This window comes from Beta vulgaris, chromosome 5, assembly GCF_026745355.1.
Source record: "Beta vulgaris subsp. vulgaris cultivar EL10 chromosome 5, EL10.2, whole genome shotgun sequence".
Taxonomy (NCBI): domain Eukaryota; kingdom Viridiplantae; phylum Streptophyta; class Magnoliopsida; order Caryophyllales; family Amaranthaceae; genus Beta; species Beta vulgaris.
In genome coordinates, this window is record NC_079206.1 from 43232730 (window position 1) to 43248728 (window position 15999).

General features: G+C 39.6%; 1 protein-coding gene across 2 annotated transcripts in view; it reads right to left on the reverse strand.

The window, feature by feature from the left end:
• Positions 1-394: 394 nt before the first annotated feature.
• Positions 395-15999, reverse strand: part of LOC104893573 (zinc finger protein VAR3, chloroplastic) — a 28613-nt gene continuing 13008 nt past the window's right edge. The window contains exons 4-7 of one of the 2 annotated variants that reach the window (XR_008969514.1): positions 6245-6367; positions 4169-4267; positions 3822-4024; positions 395-722 (exon numbers count right to left, since the gene is read on the reverse strand). Coding sequence is in view for 1 of the 2 variants with exons in the window: in XM_010679698.4 (XP_010678000.1) it covers positions 3898-4024; positions 4169-4267; positions 6245-6367 (349 nt within the window). In the remaining variant the exon portion in view is untranslated. Of the gene's footprint in view, positions 723-3656; positions 4025-4168; positions 4268-6244; positions 6368-15999 lie in introns of those variants that run through there. The other variant, XM_010679698.4, reaches the window with a different exon arrangement.

The following is a 15999-nucleotide window of genomic DNA, read 5'->3' on the forward strand; positions in this document are numbered from 1 at the left end:
CTCAAATAGTCATCTATACATAATTCAACCCTATTTACCTTCCTACTCCCTCCTGTCTTTATTAGTTTACCCATTTCTTTTGCACAAAGTTTAAAAAATAAATAATTTTGTGAGACATAAAAAGAAAGATAAACTATTATTTTATACTAAAATTGAATGTATGTCTGGTGGAAAGTTAGTAGTCCCATTTCAAAAATAGAAACAAAATAAATGGGTAAACTAATAAAAAAAACCCAACAAAAAATATGAGTAAACTAATAAAGACCGATGTATTGTTATGAGATTTTGCTATGAATCATTTTTGACAGTTATATGACAGCCTATCAAATTTTGGTGTCATTAATCAATTTGAGGAATAATGAATTGTTGTACTAAAAGTGTTCATCAATTTAGAGAATAATAAATCAATTTTACACTGTATAAAAATCGCCAATCATTTGGAGATGCTATAGAAAATTATGTGAAAAGAACACAAATCATTAACAATAAACTGTAGGTTACTAAAGTAAGAAGCATTATAACTAAATATGGGTTTCATGAGTTTTATCAACATGAACTTATAGTGATTATTACTTATTAGTATAATCTTATGACAAATCAAACCCAATGTAAAAGTCGGGTAAATTGAGGACCCCACATTTCAAAGGGTGAGAATTGAACCCTTGTGCCAAGAAGGAGAGGACCTCCAAACAATTACCGTACATCTTGGGGTGATGCAAAATGTTGCTGATATGAAATAGAATAGTAATTATGTAGAGTTCTAGTTCTGTTAGAATTCTATGTAATTTAAGGTTTTATTTAATTAAGTGTTTAAGTGATAAAGGAATCACATTATAAGTAGGAGTCTAATTCCTTATCATTGAGTCTTAATAATTATCTAATAATTAGGTTTAGGCGTGTGATTATGTTATTTATCTTTTATCTTTAAGCTTTACTAGTCCTAGTAGGTTTAGGAAATCTTGTAGTATAAATAGGCTATTTCGGCCATATTAATAGAGTGTTGTTGTTTTTGAGTTTGACCTATTCCTTGTGGAATTAAATTTTTAGGAGTGAATCCAAGTTTAAGCAGTGAATGCAAACCCAGTTATTATCACCCTTGGTTAGGAGTTGATAATTTCATATCTTCAATTTCATGTGTGTGACGCATAGGGAGTTCGAACCTAAGTCTTGAATTAACATTCAAGATTCACTTTCTTGGTTAAAGAATCAATCAAGAAACAAAAAAAAATACATTCTTTCATTCAAGATTCATTAAAGAAACCATAAAGAACCTATCTTTTAAATCAAGAACTTAAGTATAGCCTTCAATTTCACAGCAATTGGTGTGGCTGCTGGGATAATTAAGGTGTTTTATTGAAATTAGAAGGTTATAGCTCGTGCAAGATGACTGAGAATACAACCAATCTTGCTTCCCTAGCCAAGCAAATTGCAGACCTTATGGAGATGAATGCCATGGTGCACGCAGACATGGCTGAGATGAGGCGTGACATGGTAGACTTGAGGAGTAATAGAAGGGATGTTTCGCCCCCAAGTGTAGGGTATCGAAGGAGGGAGGATGAACTCAAACTTTCGGACTTGCCTTCCTTTGATGGTGATGAGGATGCCGAGGCTTATTTAGATTGGGAAAGGAGGCTGGAACGTCTCTTCAACCACAAACAACTTGATGAACATTCTCGATTTTCATATGCCACGCTTAAGCTTGCAAGATATGCCTCACTATGGTTTGATTCACTTCAAGCTAGGCGTGAATCTGAAGGAACCACTTGATACATGGGCCGAATTAAAGACTAAGATGAAGAAGAGGTTTGTGCCACGAAACCACAAACAAGATTTGTTCTTAAGGCTAAATTCGCTCACACAAGGAACCATGACTGTTGAGAAATACATCAAAGAATTTGAGCGTCTTTACATAGCATGTGATTGTAGGGACCAAGAAGAACAAAAGATCGCAAAGTTCGTGCTTGGGTTGAACAAAAACTTACGCAACTATGTGGAGTTACAACCACTCACTACGTTTGATGAGGTATGTTCCTTGGCATGTAAGTTGGAGAGGCAACATAAGGGTGTTTTTGGGATGTTCAAGCAGGCTAAAGGCGAGATGGACGTGGGTAGTGCAGCCAAGGAAGCCGTGAATACCAAGATAACTACACAGGAGGTCGTGGAGGCTATGAAGGGGACTCTTCCTCTTGGTGCATCTAAGGAGTCAGGCGTGAAGAAGATGGTGTGTTTTAATGTCAAGGGTTGGGACATGTGCGCGAAACTGCCCTAATCGTCCATGGTGACAAGGGAGAAATATTATAGCTTCTTGGTACAAAGTAAGATGGAAGAGAGTGAGCCACACTATGAAGAAGCACACGACATAGGGGATATGACTAGTGAAGAGTTTTGGAACAATCAAGCCAAGTGTAGTCCAAAGGAGGCGCAGGAAGTGTTGGTGGTAAGAAGATCCTTGTTGGCCGAATTACAAGATGAACAAGAAGATGAGCAAAGGCAAAGTCTTTTTCTTTCGACTTGCTTAATAAAGGATCAAGCTTGTTCCTTTATCATTGATAGTGGGTCATGTACCAATGCTTGTTCTCTAACTATGGGGAAAACTAAATTACTTACAAGAAAACACCCTAGCTCTTATAAACTTAGCTGGTTGAATGATGAAGGTGGCGTGTGGGTAAGAAACAAGCTTTGGTTACTTCAAGGTGGGTGATATCATGATGATTATGGTGTGATGCTATTCCTATGAGCATGTTCTTATCTTGGTAGACCATGGCAAAGTGATAGGTTTGTTACTTCAAATGGCAAAACAAATGAGTATCGGTTCTTATGGGTATAGGCGCTTACTACTTGACCTTTGCCTCCAAAGAGACATGCTGCCCGCAAGGAAAGGAGAAAGGGAAGCAAGAAGGAGCTCAATGTGTGTGTGAGTTTGTGTCATAAAGAAGTCTTGAAAACCGCAAGCAACAAGAAGGAAAGGGAGACAACAAGTGCTACAATAGTCAAGGCTCTAAGTTGGACTTAGGAGATAAGGTGTGGTTGTCCCTTGCAGCTCAAAGACTCATGTGAACACAAAAATGAGAGCCTATGGATGAAGGACCTTTGAAATTGTTGAGAAAGTAGCTATGAAACATTCAAGGTGTTGCTAGGAGGTGGCATATGTGCAACATTCCTTCATGTGACTTGGTACCATGCTTTCCAGATTAAAACTTGAGACAAGTTTTTTTTCTACAGGGGGAGTATGATATGAAATAGAATAGTAATTATGTAGAGTTCTAGTTCTGTTAGAATTCTATGTAATTTAAGGTTTTATTTAATTAAGTGTTTAAGTGATAAAGGAATCCTATTATAAGTAGGAGTCTAATTCCTTATCATTGAGTCTTAATAATTATCTAATAATTAGGTTTAGGCATGTGATTATGTTATTTATCTTTTATCTTTAAGCTTTACTAGTCCTAGTAGGTTTAGGAAATCTTGTAGTATAAATAGGCTATTTCGGCCATATTAATAGAGTGTTGTTGTTTTTGAGTTTAACCTATTCCTTGTGGAATTAAAGTTTTAGGAGTGAATCCAAGTTTAAGCAGTGAACGCAAACCCAGTTATATCACCCTTGGTTAGGAGTTGATAATTTCATATCTTGAATTTCAGTGTGTGTGACGCATAGGGAGTTCGAACCTAAGTCTTGAATTAACATTCAAGATTCACTTTATTGGTTAAAGAATCAATCAAGAAACAAAAAAAAATACATTCTTTCATTCAAGATTCATTAAAGAAACCATAAAGAACCTATCTTTTAAATCAAGAACTTAAGTATAGCCTTCAATTTCACAGCAGTTGCTCATCTCAAAACTTCCAAGACTACGAAGACATGGTCGCTGACACAATGGTAGATGGAGGCAAGTTGCTATATCATATTTGATCAGCCACCAGATTAGTCCGGTTATTCTGTATCTTGCCCTGCGATGCTATCTCATTTCGACGTTTGCTACCGCATTTGTGGCAAGTAATGTTTCTTCTAAAGTTCAGAAAATCACACCTAGAAAAGGAGAGCAGTTAAAAATACGTTTGATATTATTAATGATATCTGCGTTGTCGCATCTCCAAGAATAGCACCATATTCCCTGAGAAAGAGAGAGAGAGAGAGAGAGAGAGGGAGAGGGAGAGAGAGAGAGGGACTTACTTAAAGCACTCCCATTCCCCAGGTTCCAGTACCCTCGGGGGTCGTGGATCCTTGCACTGAAAACAATCCCGTCTGCTAGCAAAGTTTACACATTCACACCTATGACAGCAAATTATTGAGCAAGTGACTAAAGTAGATCAACAGTAATCTTAACATGCACTATGAAAGCTGACAGCAAACTCTATTGTCCATATCCTACGCCAAAGCAAAAGGTGGACTTTTCACTTCTATTCTGGAAAAAGCTGCAACTATGGCTCACCTCCCTCCAAGATACACTTCCTTAAATCCCATTGCATTCAATCTTAGTGTGTAATCCCAGCCGTATCATTGCATACAAAGCCACATTGTAGAGGATTCTCAGCTAACAATTGCAGACATATCCAAGAATTTTATTCCTGTTCGCATTCCACAGTGTCCAAAAGTTTACTATGTGGGCGATTGTAGATTTCATATGTTTTTCTAGGGTCTTTCAAGAGGAGAAGGAAGCGGGAAGCCGGGCATTATCAATCCTTTCTTTGCATGCCTCAATTCTAGCATTTCCAGACAAGGCTAACTATAATCTTACTTCTCCATTCTGTTACTGTTTATGAGAAATTTTTTGTATGGGAGAAACTGGAAATCTGATAATATCTCATATTTTCTATGAGACAACTAACTTCCTCTTTTCAGCACAACGAATTTCTGACTTTCTGCAAAAATGTCAACGACCTATCTACTGTACCCTTTCATTATTACAAGGAATAATTGTCAAAAATAAGCCAACCTTTGGCCAATCTGCTAAAAATAAGTCATACTTTTGATTAATTCAGAATAATTCAAGCTTGTTGGGGGTATTTGCTTTAAGCAGGTTCATATGACTTATATGACTTGTAACCTGAACAATAGGAACAAAATTCTATTTTGTGATTTTTTTTTTCCTTTTGTCTACCTAAACAACCCCTCCATCACTTGCCACCACCATACCACTTCCTCCAACCCTCTCTCACTCCACCACCACTAGACCAAGGACCACCTCCTCCAGCGGCTCTTTCTCCCTCCTCCCTCCTCCCACCACAATACACAGCCTTACCTTCACCCAGCCACCACCCAATAAAACCCACCCAAAAGCCCCCCCCCCCACCGACTAAAACCCTCTTTCACCCACCTTGCTTAACCTACCCACGAATAACCCTAGCCCAACCATCACCCAGTCCCACCCTTTCTCAAACACATGAAAACAGAGTGAGGATATCAAATATATGAAACCAAAAGACCCGCTAATCACCTCAAAACAACCCCCCTCCTATCTCTCTTCTACCCCATTCTTTAATTTGATCAGTTGAAGCATGATGGCAGACCGAGGTTTGGCCATAACTAGACCGTCAAGTTTGTCAACGACCTAGTCAAAGGCCATAACATCGTCACAAAGCTTGTGGAGGCGTATCAGTTGTGAAGCACGTGGATGAATGAGAAGGTGGGGGAGCGGGATTGGTGGAGTTTTCCGGCGGAAAGGTGGAGGGCAGTTGAGGGAGTTGGGCGTGTTAACCATGGAAGAAAGATGTGCAGGATTTGTTGAAGACGATGATGTGTTGGATGGTTGAAGAAGAGGAGAATGACATTTTGATTTGGATGGTGGTGGTTATGGAGGAAAGAGAGTGGCAGCAGATGATAGGGTAGCGAGGAGTTAAGTGGGTGAGTGGGTAGTTGAATTGTTGAAGAGTGGTGGAGAACATTTGGGGAGGGGGCACAGTTGATTTTCAGGAAGAACTAAAACAAAATTAAATATAATAAATCAAAACCAATTAAGAAGTGACTGTGGATAGGTAACCTGTTATAACAGATTATTTACTTGTTGAACCCATTTTAAGCAAATACCCAACAAGCTTGAATTATTCTAGGTTAATCAAAAGTATGACAGATGACTTATTTTTAGCAGACTGGTCAAAGCTTAGATTATTCTTGACAATTTTTCTTTATTACTATCCTGTCACTGTAAACGGGATACATAAAATTCCCACAACAACAAATTATGTTCATTTTACCACGACAACCCAGCAAAACTAATAAGCCTATGATGTTAAGGACATTGCAACTTACTTGAGGCACTTCCAATCACCTTTCTTCATCTCAACAGTGAAACTAGCCCGCTTACGATATCTAGGACCCTCCTCATTGCACTTCTGGCATTGAAGGTTTCTCCAAAAATTCATGAAACTGCACCTGCAAACCAAACCAATGGACTTGAAGCTCAGAATCACCAACATAAAGCGTTAATTTATATAAACATATTTAAAACTCAACTGGTAACACAAAACTGAGAAGATACTAGTAAGTAGTAACTGTCTGCATATATGTGCCAAACAAAATGTGGAACAGACTAACCCAAAATGAAATACAAGTCTAGCTTAAAGTGCGATTCAGATATCATTATATTCAACATGTAACACCATTACAATACTGTTCAAATTATGTAAAAACTACAGTCCTTACAACAGAATAACTAGTATTTTGGCTCGGGTCAGTTACAATTATCAAATACACTATTATTCATAACTTTCATGATTTATTTTATTAGTTATTCGAAAATTTTTATCTAGTGCAAAATTGGATAATGGACGTTATGGCATGATTATTTTAAAAAAAAAACTTCTAAGGAAGTGGACGATAAAAATAACAATTTCAATGTAATTATAAGATTTTATTATGTTCTATTTTGAAACATTAAACATTGAACTTATAGTAGATTGGGAGTTAAACTCTCACATTTCATTTCGAAGATCATGGGTTCGATTCCTAATAGATACACATTGTTAATATTTTTAATGAGATCATAAATATGTGCCACATACGTTGGAGAGTGCCATGTGGCACCGTTTCTTTGATAGGAACGCCTTTTAATATATTTGTATAGATTTTAAAAATCATGACAATTGTCTAGATTTCTAAATTTGTACTTTTATCCTGTATACTGGATATCCATCATTCTTTCCTAGTCACAAGGAATTTACATCAAATATCGAGACATTTTTAAACTAAACAGAAGTACAAAAATATTGATGAACCAAAGCCTACCATGAGCTAGGCTAGGATTAGTATTCTTTGACAAGCCTTCCTAGATATTTTGGAGTGTGTTGATATGCCATGTTCATATGGCATTTTCCAGTACTTATTTGGCTATTTTTGTGTGGTCTTGAACATATTTTGTTATGATTTTGTACTCTTTCTCATCAATTGGTATTTGAGTTCTTTATTTTCTTTTATGTTGATGAGAGGGTCCAATTGTAACAATGTGCTATTGAAGAAAATGCCAAGTCACAAAGTCAAGTGTACAAGTGGAATAAGTCAACAAAGTGCATTTAAGTGGCAAGGAAACAAGAATGGGAAGAATTTGTTAATCAATTGAGGAAGCATCCAAGGAAAGATGGAGGAAGATGTACCGGCAGCCTCCGCGGTCGCGGGACTAGGGACCGCGGTCGCGGCGAATTTTGGAGAGAATATAAGAATTTGCCGTGAGCATCTCCGCGACCTCACCGCGGTCGCGGACCCCCTCCGCGGTCGCGGTGATTGCCTCCGCGGTCGCGGAGCCCTGCAACGCGGATTTCGGCTTTTCGTCTTCTCTTGTTTTGCTGATTAAAGGAACATTTCGTCCTTTGTGTTTTGGATCGTTTTTTTTTTTCATCTGGTTTTTAGAGAGAACTGAATTAAAAATTGTAATCTTTTATATTATGGAGAGCTAATCTTCCATCTTGGTGTATCAATCGAATCAACCATTTTCAACTTGTGAGTTCAATTCTTCCTTTAATTTGCTTGAATGTTGATGATTCTTCATGTTCTTCATGTTTGATTGTTTTTGTGCTTAAGTTAACTTGATCAATTAACTTCCTTGCTTATTGCAATCTCTACTATCTAGATAATTGTCTGCTTTGAGATTATCTAGGGTTGTAGTTTATGCCCAATTATTGCACGCTCGTGGATGATTGAGTATAAGAAGAATCATCATATAATTTCGCATTCGACCGCTTGTGTGAATGCTAGATTACCCTATTGAAATCTCCCTAGTTGTTATCTAATTGCTTAATTGAATCTAGAACGCTTGGACTAGGTTGTTATGCCATTAAGGGTAAGATTAGAGCGCTCGCTTAGTCTTACCACTACGTTAGGGGAGATTGAATCTTATGATTCACAATAGGGCGTTCAAGTAACTTAGTTGTTGAATTGTTCAATGATCAAGGGTTGAATTGGTTGTGAAGATTGATTGCCAAGATCTCGTTTATTATTTGATTTTCCTTGTTTTTGCCTTGTTTGTTTAATTTTCATTCCTCAAAACCCCCCCATTGTTACCATAGCGCACGTCTAGTCAAGCCAAACTACCTTCTCCGTGGATTCGAACCTTACTTCCTTATACTACGTTTGTGTAGGGTAGTATTGATTTATTTGCGCGTTAGCCGATACGACTTAGGCCTCGCCAAATTTGGCGCCGTTGCCGGGGAAGGCAGCAAGTTTGGGTTGTTATTTGTGTTTTGTTTACTTTTATTGTTGGTGTGTGAACCCGTCTTATGGTTCACACCCGTGCTTCTCATATTGGATCTTTGTTGTTTGATTCAGAGATCGAAAGGACACTCTATCGCTTGAGAAAGGAGATTCGGGGTCATTTCGTGAGTTACCTTTCTACATTGGTATTGAGGAAGAAGAGATGCCCTAGAGCTGATCCGACATTGAGGGAGCTTTCCGCTCCTAATCTGGACCAAGCACCATTGGCCATTCAATATCCAGAGTTTGGGGAGAATGTTACTTTTGAGCTGAAGTCGGGTCTTGTTCATCTACTGCCAAGCTTCCATGGTTTAAATGGGGAGGATCCAATCAAACATCTTGCTGAATTCCATGCTGTTTGTACTAGTATGCAGCCAAGGGGTGTTACGGAGGATCAAATCAAACTGCGGGCCTTTCCTTTTTCATTGAAGGATAAGGCTAATGATTGGTTCTATCATTTGAGCCCCAACAGTATCACACATGGAGGGGGATGAAGCAAGCTTTCTTGGAGAAGTTCTTTCCTTCAAGCAAGTTGAATGAGCTTAAGAGGGCCATTAGCAACATTGAGCAAGGTTATGATGAGATCCTTTATGACTACTTAGAGAGGTTTAAGAGGCTCATTGCTTGTTGTCCCTATCATGGTTTTGCCGAGAAAGATCTTGTGTTATACTTAGTTGGTGGGCTCCTTCCTGATGAGAGAAGGATGGTTAATGCTGCTTGGGGGGTAACATTGATAATAAGACACCACAACAAGCCATGGAGCTCATAAGTGAGTTTGCTGAAAGTTCTCGCACTTATTCTAAGAGAAATACCACTAGGGGAGTTAAAGCGGCAAGTTCTAAATCATCTTTGGAGTCGGAAGTGTCCGACCTTAAGGGCATGTTCCGGCAATTTTTGGTGAGTGGCAATCAACAACAAGTGAAGGCTTGTGGTATTTGTTCCAACAAACGTCATCCACTGATTCTTGTCCGACTTTGCAAGAGGAAACCCGAGAGGTGAATGCCGTGGGATATCAAGGACAAAGGAAGTATGATCCATTCTCAAATTCTTACAATCCCGGATGGAGAGATCATCCGGCCTTGAGTTACAAGCAAGGGAATCCAACTCTTCAAGGAAATCAGAATTTTCAACAAGGTCATAACCCTCCTCCTTACATAGCACCATATCAAGCTCAAGGGAAATCCTCTAGCTCCAACTCAATGTCCACCGAGGATATGATCAAGGCCTTGGCTCAAAATGTGACTACTATGCAGTCCAACATGGTGCAATTTCAACAGGAGACAAGGTCTAGCATTCACAATTTGGAAACACAAGTGGGTCAAATGTCTAGTGTCGTGAATAAACTTGAGGCCCAAAGTTCGGGGAAGCTACCATCTCAAACCGAGGTGAATCCAAAGAAGAATGTGAGTGCCATGACTTTGAGGAGTGGCAAAGAGTTGGTGGATCTAGAGCCTAGCAAGAGCAAGGTTATGAAGGAGATTGAAACAAAGGAAGAGGAGGTGAGGTTCTATCCCAACAAAAGAAGTTGAGAAATTGGTGAGTCCTAGCTCTCACCAAGAGGTAAAATCTTTTCCGGATTTCAAACCGGTACCCCCATTTCCCGAAGCATTAAAGGACAATCGTAAGCTTGAATCTTCTAAGGATATTTATGAAACATTTAGTCAATGTGTCGTAAATATTCCTTTGTTAAAATTGATAAAAGATGTGCCTTTGTATGCTAAGTGGTTGAAGGAAATTTGTTCCATCAAAAAGAAGAAAATTTAAAAGGGAAGCAAAAGGTGAAGGTTAGTGAACATGTTTCCGCCTTTTTCAAAAGAGAATGCCAAAAAAATGCAATGATCCGGGCATGTTCACTATACCTATCACCCTTGGTAACACAAAGATTGATAGGGCTATGCTAGATTTGGGAGCCTCCATTAATTGCTTCCTTATTCCTTATATGAGTCCGTAGAACTTGGTGAATTGCTTCCTACTAATGTTGTCATACAATTAGCGGATCGGTCCACTTCCATTCCTAGGGGTGTATTGAAAGATGTTCTAGTGGAAGTTGATAAGATGATTTTTCCTGCTGATTTTTATGTAATTAACATGGAGCATGATAGGCATTCCGCCCCTATTCTTTTAGGGAGGCCGTTCTTGAAAACGGCTAATGCTAGGATCGATTGTGGCACCGGTTCTTTGACCATGCAGTTTGATGGTCAAAACGTTGAGTTTAAAATGCATGATGCCATGGGAGGTAAAGAGGATCCTCTATCTATTCTATTGATGTGGGTAAGCCTAGTGTTCATGATGAATTCGATGTGAGGTAAAACTTTTGTATTGCATGATGTCGAGCTTTCGACTTTAAACTAAGCGCTTCTCGGGAGGCAACCCGTGTTTTGTATATATTTTATTTGGAGATGAGTTGTTATGTTTTGTTTTGTGTGTTTTGGTGTTTGTTTTCTTGTAGGACAACCTTTGAAGCAAATCAAGAGAGCTGAAAGGGGTGGGTTTCATCACCACTTCCTTTGAAAAAAAAAAAAAAAAAAAAAAAAAAAAAAAGAAAGAAATTGCCGAGAGTAGTTCCGCGGGCTAGCCGCGGGCGCTGCAGCAGATCGCGGGCGCGACGTCAGACCCCGCGGGCGCGGCCCGGGTTGCAAGTAATAAAAAGAAAAAAGAGCCGCAAGCATTCCGCGACTCCGCGATCGCTGCACACGCGGGCGCGGAACTCTCCGCGGCGCGGAACTTTTCTCCGCGGTCGCGGAACATCGATTTTCCGCCAGGTTCGTTTTTTTTTTTCTTTTCGCCCTTTTTCTCTTTTTCCTTCACTCAATTTCGACCCCCTCTCTCTCTCTCTTCTCACTTTCCCTCTCATAAACCCTCATCCCCTTTCATTTCTCTTCAATTCTTTCACTCAAATTACTCTCTTTCACTCATTCAATCCCTTTTCCTCACTCTCTCATCTCATTTCCCACTCAATTTCCTTCAAAAATCTCCACTTTTCTCATCTTTTTACAAAATCTTTTGAAAACCCTAAAATTTGGGGGTTTTTGATTCTTGGAGTTTTGGGCAATTAAAGAAGCAAGGAGCATTCTTGGGTGTTGTTTTCACTTGGGTACTTGATCAACCACTCTATTGATTCTTCCATAAGGTAAAACTTCAATTCTTCACTCTCTTTTTGGAAGTTCCCTTCATTTTTCATTGTGGTTGATTGATTATTGAGATTGTGGAGATTGTCGTGTTTTTAGAACTCTTTGTGGTTGTGTTGACATTGTTGAGAGTTGAATTTGTGAATTTTGGAGTAATTGTTGGAGGTTTGATTTGAGAAATTGAGGGTGGAATTGTTGTTTGACTTACTTGGGTTGTCTTGGTGAGATTTGTGGTTGTTTTAGCAATGGTAAGAAAGCGTGGTCGTACCCAAGGTTCCAATTCCAATGAGCCTGAGGTTCATGAGGAACCTGCTGCTAGTGAGGTGATGATTGACACTATGGGGTTGACTGGACTCAATAGGGAGCAAAAGGTGACTTGGAGAAATCTTTGTCGATCAAACGAGTGGTCCAGTGTACCAAGTTCATTGACACTCCTTTCTTGGCTCAGTTGGGGCTTTTAGATGGATTTAGAGAGATGATGGAAGAGCTGGATTATTGGGCATGCTTGATTATACACCTCGCACTTATAAGAGGTGTGTTTATGAATTTTTATCCACTCTCACCTTGGTGAAGCATAGGGGAGAAACCCGTATTCGGTTTAGGATGCATGACCGAGTGCGTGATATTTCTATGAGCCAAATTAGAGAGGCTTTTGGTTGGGTCGCTTCCTCCAGCGACAATCCTTTTGTCCCCATGGGTGTTCCGTCTGAGGAGGTTGGTGTCTTTTGGTATCGCATTTCTGGATTACCCCTTAGCAGTGGTGGTGAGAAGATTAGTAGTATCCGTCACCCTGGTCTACGCATGGCTGCTTACTTCCTAGGCATGCTATCTTCTGCAAGGGTGAGACGGGGAAATTGAACCAATTAGAGATGTGCTATCTTCGTTCCTTGCTTCCGGGTAGTGTTGGTATTCCGGATTGGGCCGACCTTTGGCTCAAGTCTTGCATTGATGTGCGAACCAAATTGGGTGGTCACCTAAGCATGGGGGGTATGATTACACATTTGATTACACGGTTGGGATATCCTCCTAATAATGCTTGTGAACCGGTGGCTGATAAGTTTCTCTTGTTTAATGCCCGCACATTGTTGAAAATGAACATGTTGAAGAGCTCTGATGGTCCCCCATTTCAGATACACTGTGGTGATGGTTTTATCTTTCTTCCTTGGGCGAATTTTCCTTTTGGCCCCACGGTGGCCGATTTCTTTATTCGGCCCGAGGTAGGCGGTGGGATTTTGGATGATATGGATGAGGATGAGGAAGGTGATGGGGATTATGATATGGAGATGGAGCAAGGAGAAGGAAACAGGTTTCCTCTATCGAGGAACAGTTGCAGGCTCTTACTCTCCAGGGTAATGCTACCATGGGCTACATGAGGCATTTAGATGCTTCTTTCAGCAGCAGTATGGTGGTAGCTATGTTCCATATGGTGATTTCCCTGGAGGAGCATCTGGCTCCGGTGCTTCCGGTAGCGGTGGGGATTTCATGGTGATCCCTAGAGGTGTGTTTCTCCCTCTTGTTTGCTCTTTTGATTTTCTTACACATTGGGGACAATGTGTCCTTCAAGCATGGGGGAGTGAGATGTGGTTGATGTGTATAATTCTTCCTTTTAATAAAAAAAAAAAAAAAAAAAAAAAAAAAAAAATGATGAAAAGAAATGAAAAAAAAAAAATGAAAGAAAAACAACAAAAAAAAATCATGAGAGATGAAAAAAAAAATAATAATGATGAGTGGCTAGGTGAAAACCCGGGAGGGCGCCTAGGCAAAAGGAGAGGACTCGGATGTCACTTATTTCTGGAGTGGTGGCATATGAAGGGTGTTTGAAGCGGCGTTTGGGTAGGTCACTCATGGTTGAAATAAGGAGGTTGGGTTTAGATGGTGGTAGGTTAGAAACCTCTTGTTTTTCATCTTGGAGCCATAAGGGGAGTTGGAGGTTGTTTTAAGAGGTAAGCTCTTGGTTTGATGGTGTTATTCCGAACCAAGGCTTTGTTTTGAGGGAGTAGTGTGTGAGTTGAGCTTGGGGGATCTAGGCATGTTAGCTCCCTTGCTCTTTGGTTTGTGTGCAGTTAGCTTGGGTGTGTTGAGGTCATTTCCACACCAAGTTAACTATCCTTGTGGATTATGGAGCGATAAGATGGCTAGAGTTTTGATGCGTTGAGGTTACTTCCGCTCAAACTTTAGCTAGTTGCGATTCATCACTTATTCGCTTTTGATTGGAGTAGTGGTGTTAGGATTGGATTTTGTGTGAATTTCTCCATGCTTTCCTTGATAGACCTTGGAGATAGAAAGGAGTTAGGATTTTACTCGAGGACGAGTAAAGGTCTAAGCATGGGGGAATTTGATATGCCATGTTCATATGGCATTTTCAGTACTTATTTGGCTATTTTTGTGTGGTCTTGAACATATTTTGTTATGATTTTGTACTCTTTCTCATCAATTGGTATTTGAGTTCTTTATTTTCTTTTATGTTGATGAGAGGGTCCAATTGTAACAATGTGCTATTGAAGAAAATGCCAAGTCACAAAGTCAAGTGTACAAGTGGAATAAGTCAACAAAGTGCATTTAAGTGGCAAGGAAACAAGAATGGGAAGAATTTGTTAATCAATTGAGGAAGCATCCAAGGAAAGATGGAGGAAGATGTACCGGCAGCCTCCGCGGTCGCGGGACTAGGACCGCGGTCGCGGCGAATTTTGGAGAGAATAAGAATTTGCCGTGAGCATCTCCGCGACCTCACCGCGGTCGCGGACCCCTCCGCGGTCGCGGTGATTGCCTCCGCGGTCGCGGAGCCCTGCAACGCGGATTTCGGCTTTTCGTCTTCTCTTGTTTTGCTGATTAAAGGAACATTTCGTCCTTTGTGTTTTGGATCGTTTTTTTTTTTCATCTGGTTTTTAGAGAGAACTGAATTAAAAATTGTAATCTTTTATATTATGGAGAGCTAATCTTCCATCTTGGTGTATCAATCGAATCAACCATTTTAATCAACTTGTGAGTTCAATTCTTCCTTTAATTTGCTTGAATGTTGATGATTCTTCATGTTCTTCATGTTTGATTGTTTTTGTGCTTAAGTTAACTTGATCAATTAACTTCTTGCTTATTGCAATCTCTACTATCTAGATAATTGTCTGCTTTGAGATTGTCTAGGGTTTGTAGTTTATGCCCAATTATTGCACGCTCGTGGATGATTGAGTATAAGAAGAATCATCATATAATTTCGCATTCGACCGCTTGTGTGAATGCTAGATTACCCTATTGAAATCTCCTAGTTGTTATCTAATTGCTTAATTGAATCTAGAACGCTTGGACTAGGTTGTTATGCCATTAAGGGTAAGATTAGAGCGCTCGCTTAGTCTTACCACTACGTTAGGGGAGATTGAATCTTATGATTCACAATAGGGCGTTCAAGTAACTTATGTGTCGAATTGTTCAATGATCAAGGGTTGAATTGGTTGTGAAGATTGATTGCCAAGATCTCGTTTATTATTTGATTTTCCTTGTTTTTGCTTTGTTTGTTTAATTTTCATTCCTCAAAACCCCCCATTGTTGCCATAGCACACGTCTAGTCAAGCCAAACCTACCTTCTCCGTGGATTCGAACCTTACTTCCTATTACTACGTTTGTGTAGGGTAGTATTGATTTATTTGCGCGTTAGCCGATACGACTTAGGCCTCGCCATGTGTCAATAAGATCCATGTAATGTCCCCATAGATGAGCAAATTGCGCCATTAAATTGATGATTGAGGTCAAATTAACAGAGGATTATGTATGCTATCCTTACATTCCCTCTTAATTCCTCTCCCTTGCAAGATGGATCATTTCAATCTTCAAATTTTGCCAGGAATATATCAATATAGCTTCTTGACTCAAAAAAGTGCCTCGCTTATGTTGAGTCAGTCGTGCCTACAGTTTGCTACAGCATTATGCTCTACTTTTATCACAAGTGAGAAATGGAAATCTTACCTAAAAACATGATTAAAGCAAGGATATAATGGTATTATGAGACTTTAGAGGACATATTGTACTAAAGTTTCCTCTCATAAATCCTATATACGAGATTATAAGAGAGCTGCACAGAAAGTAAGTAGGTGGCTCCATAAAAACCTATTTATAGTGCAGAAGTAGGTGAATCTCATTCTCACCTCTTCTTTGAGTTCTGATTGTAAGTAGAGTAAGGCTGTCTTGTGGACATAGAATACTGGC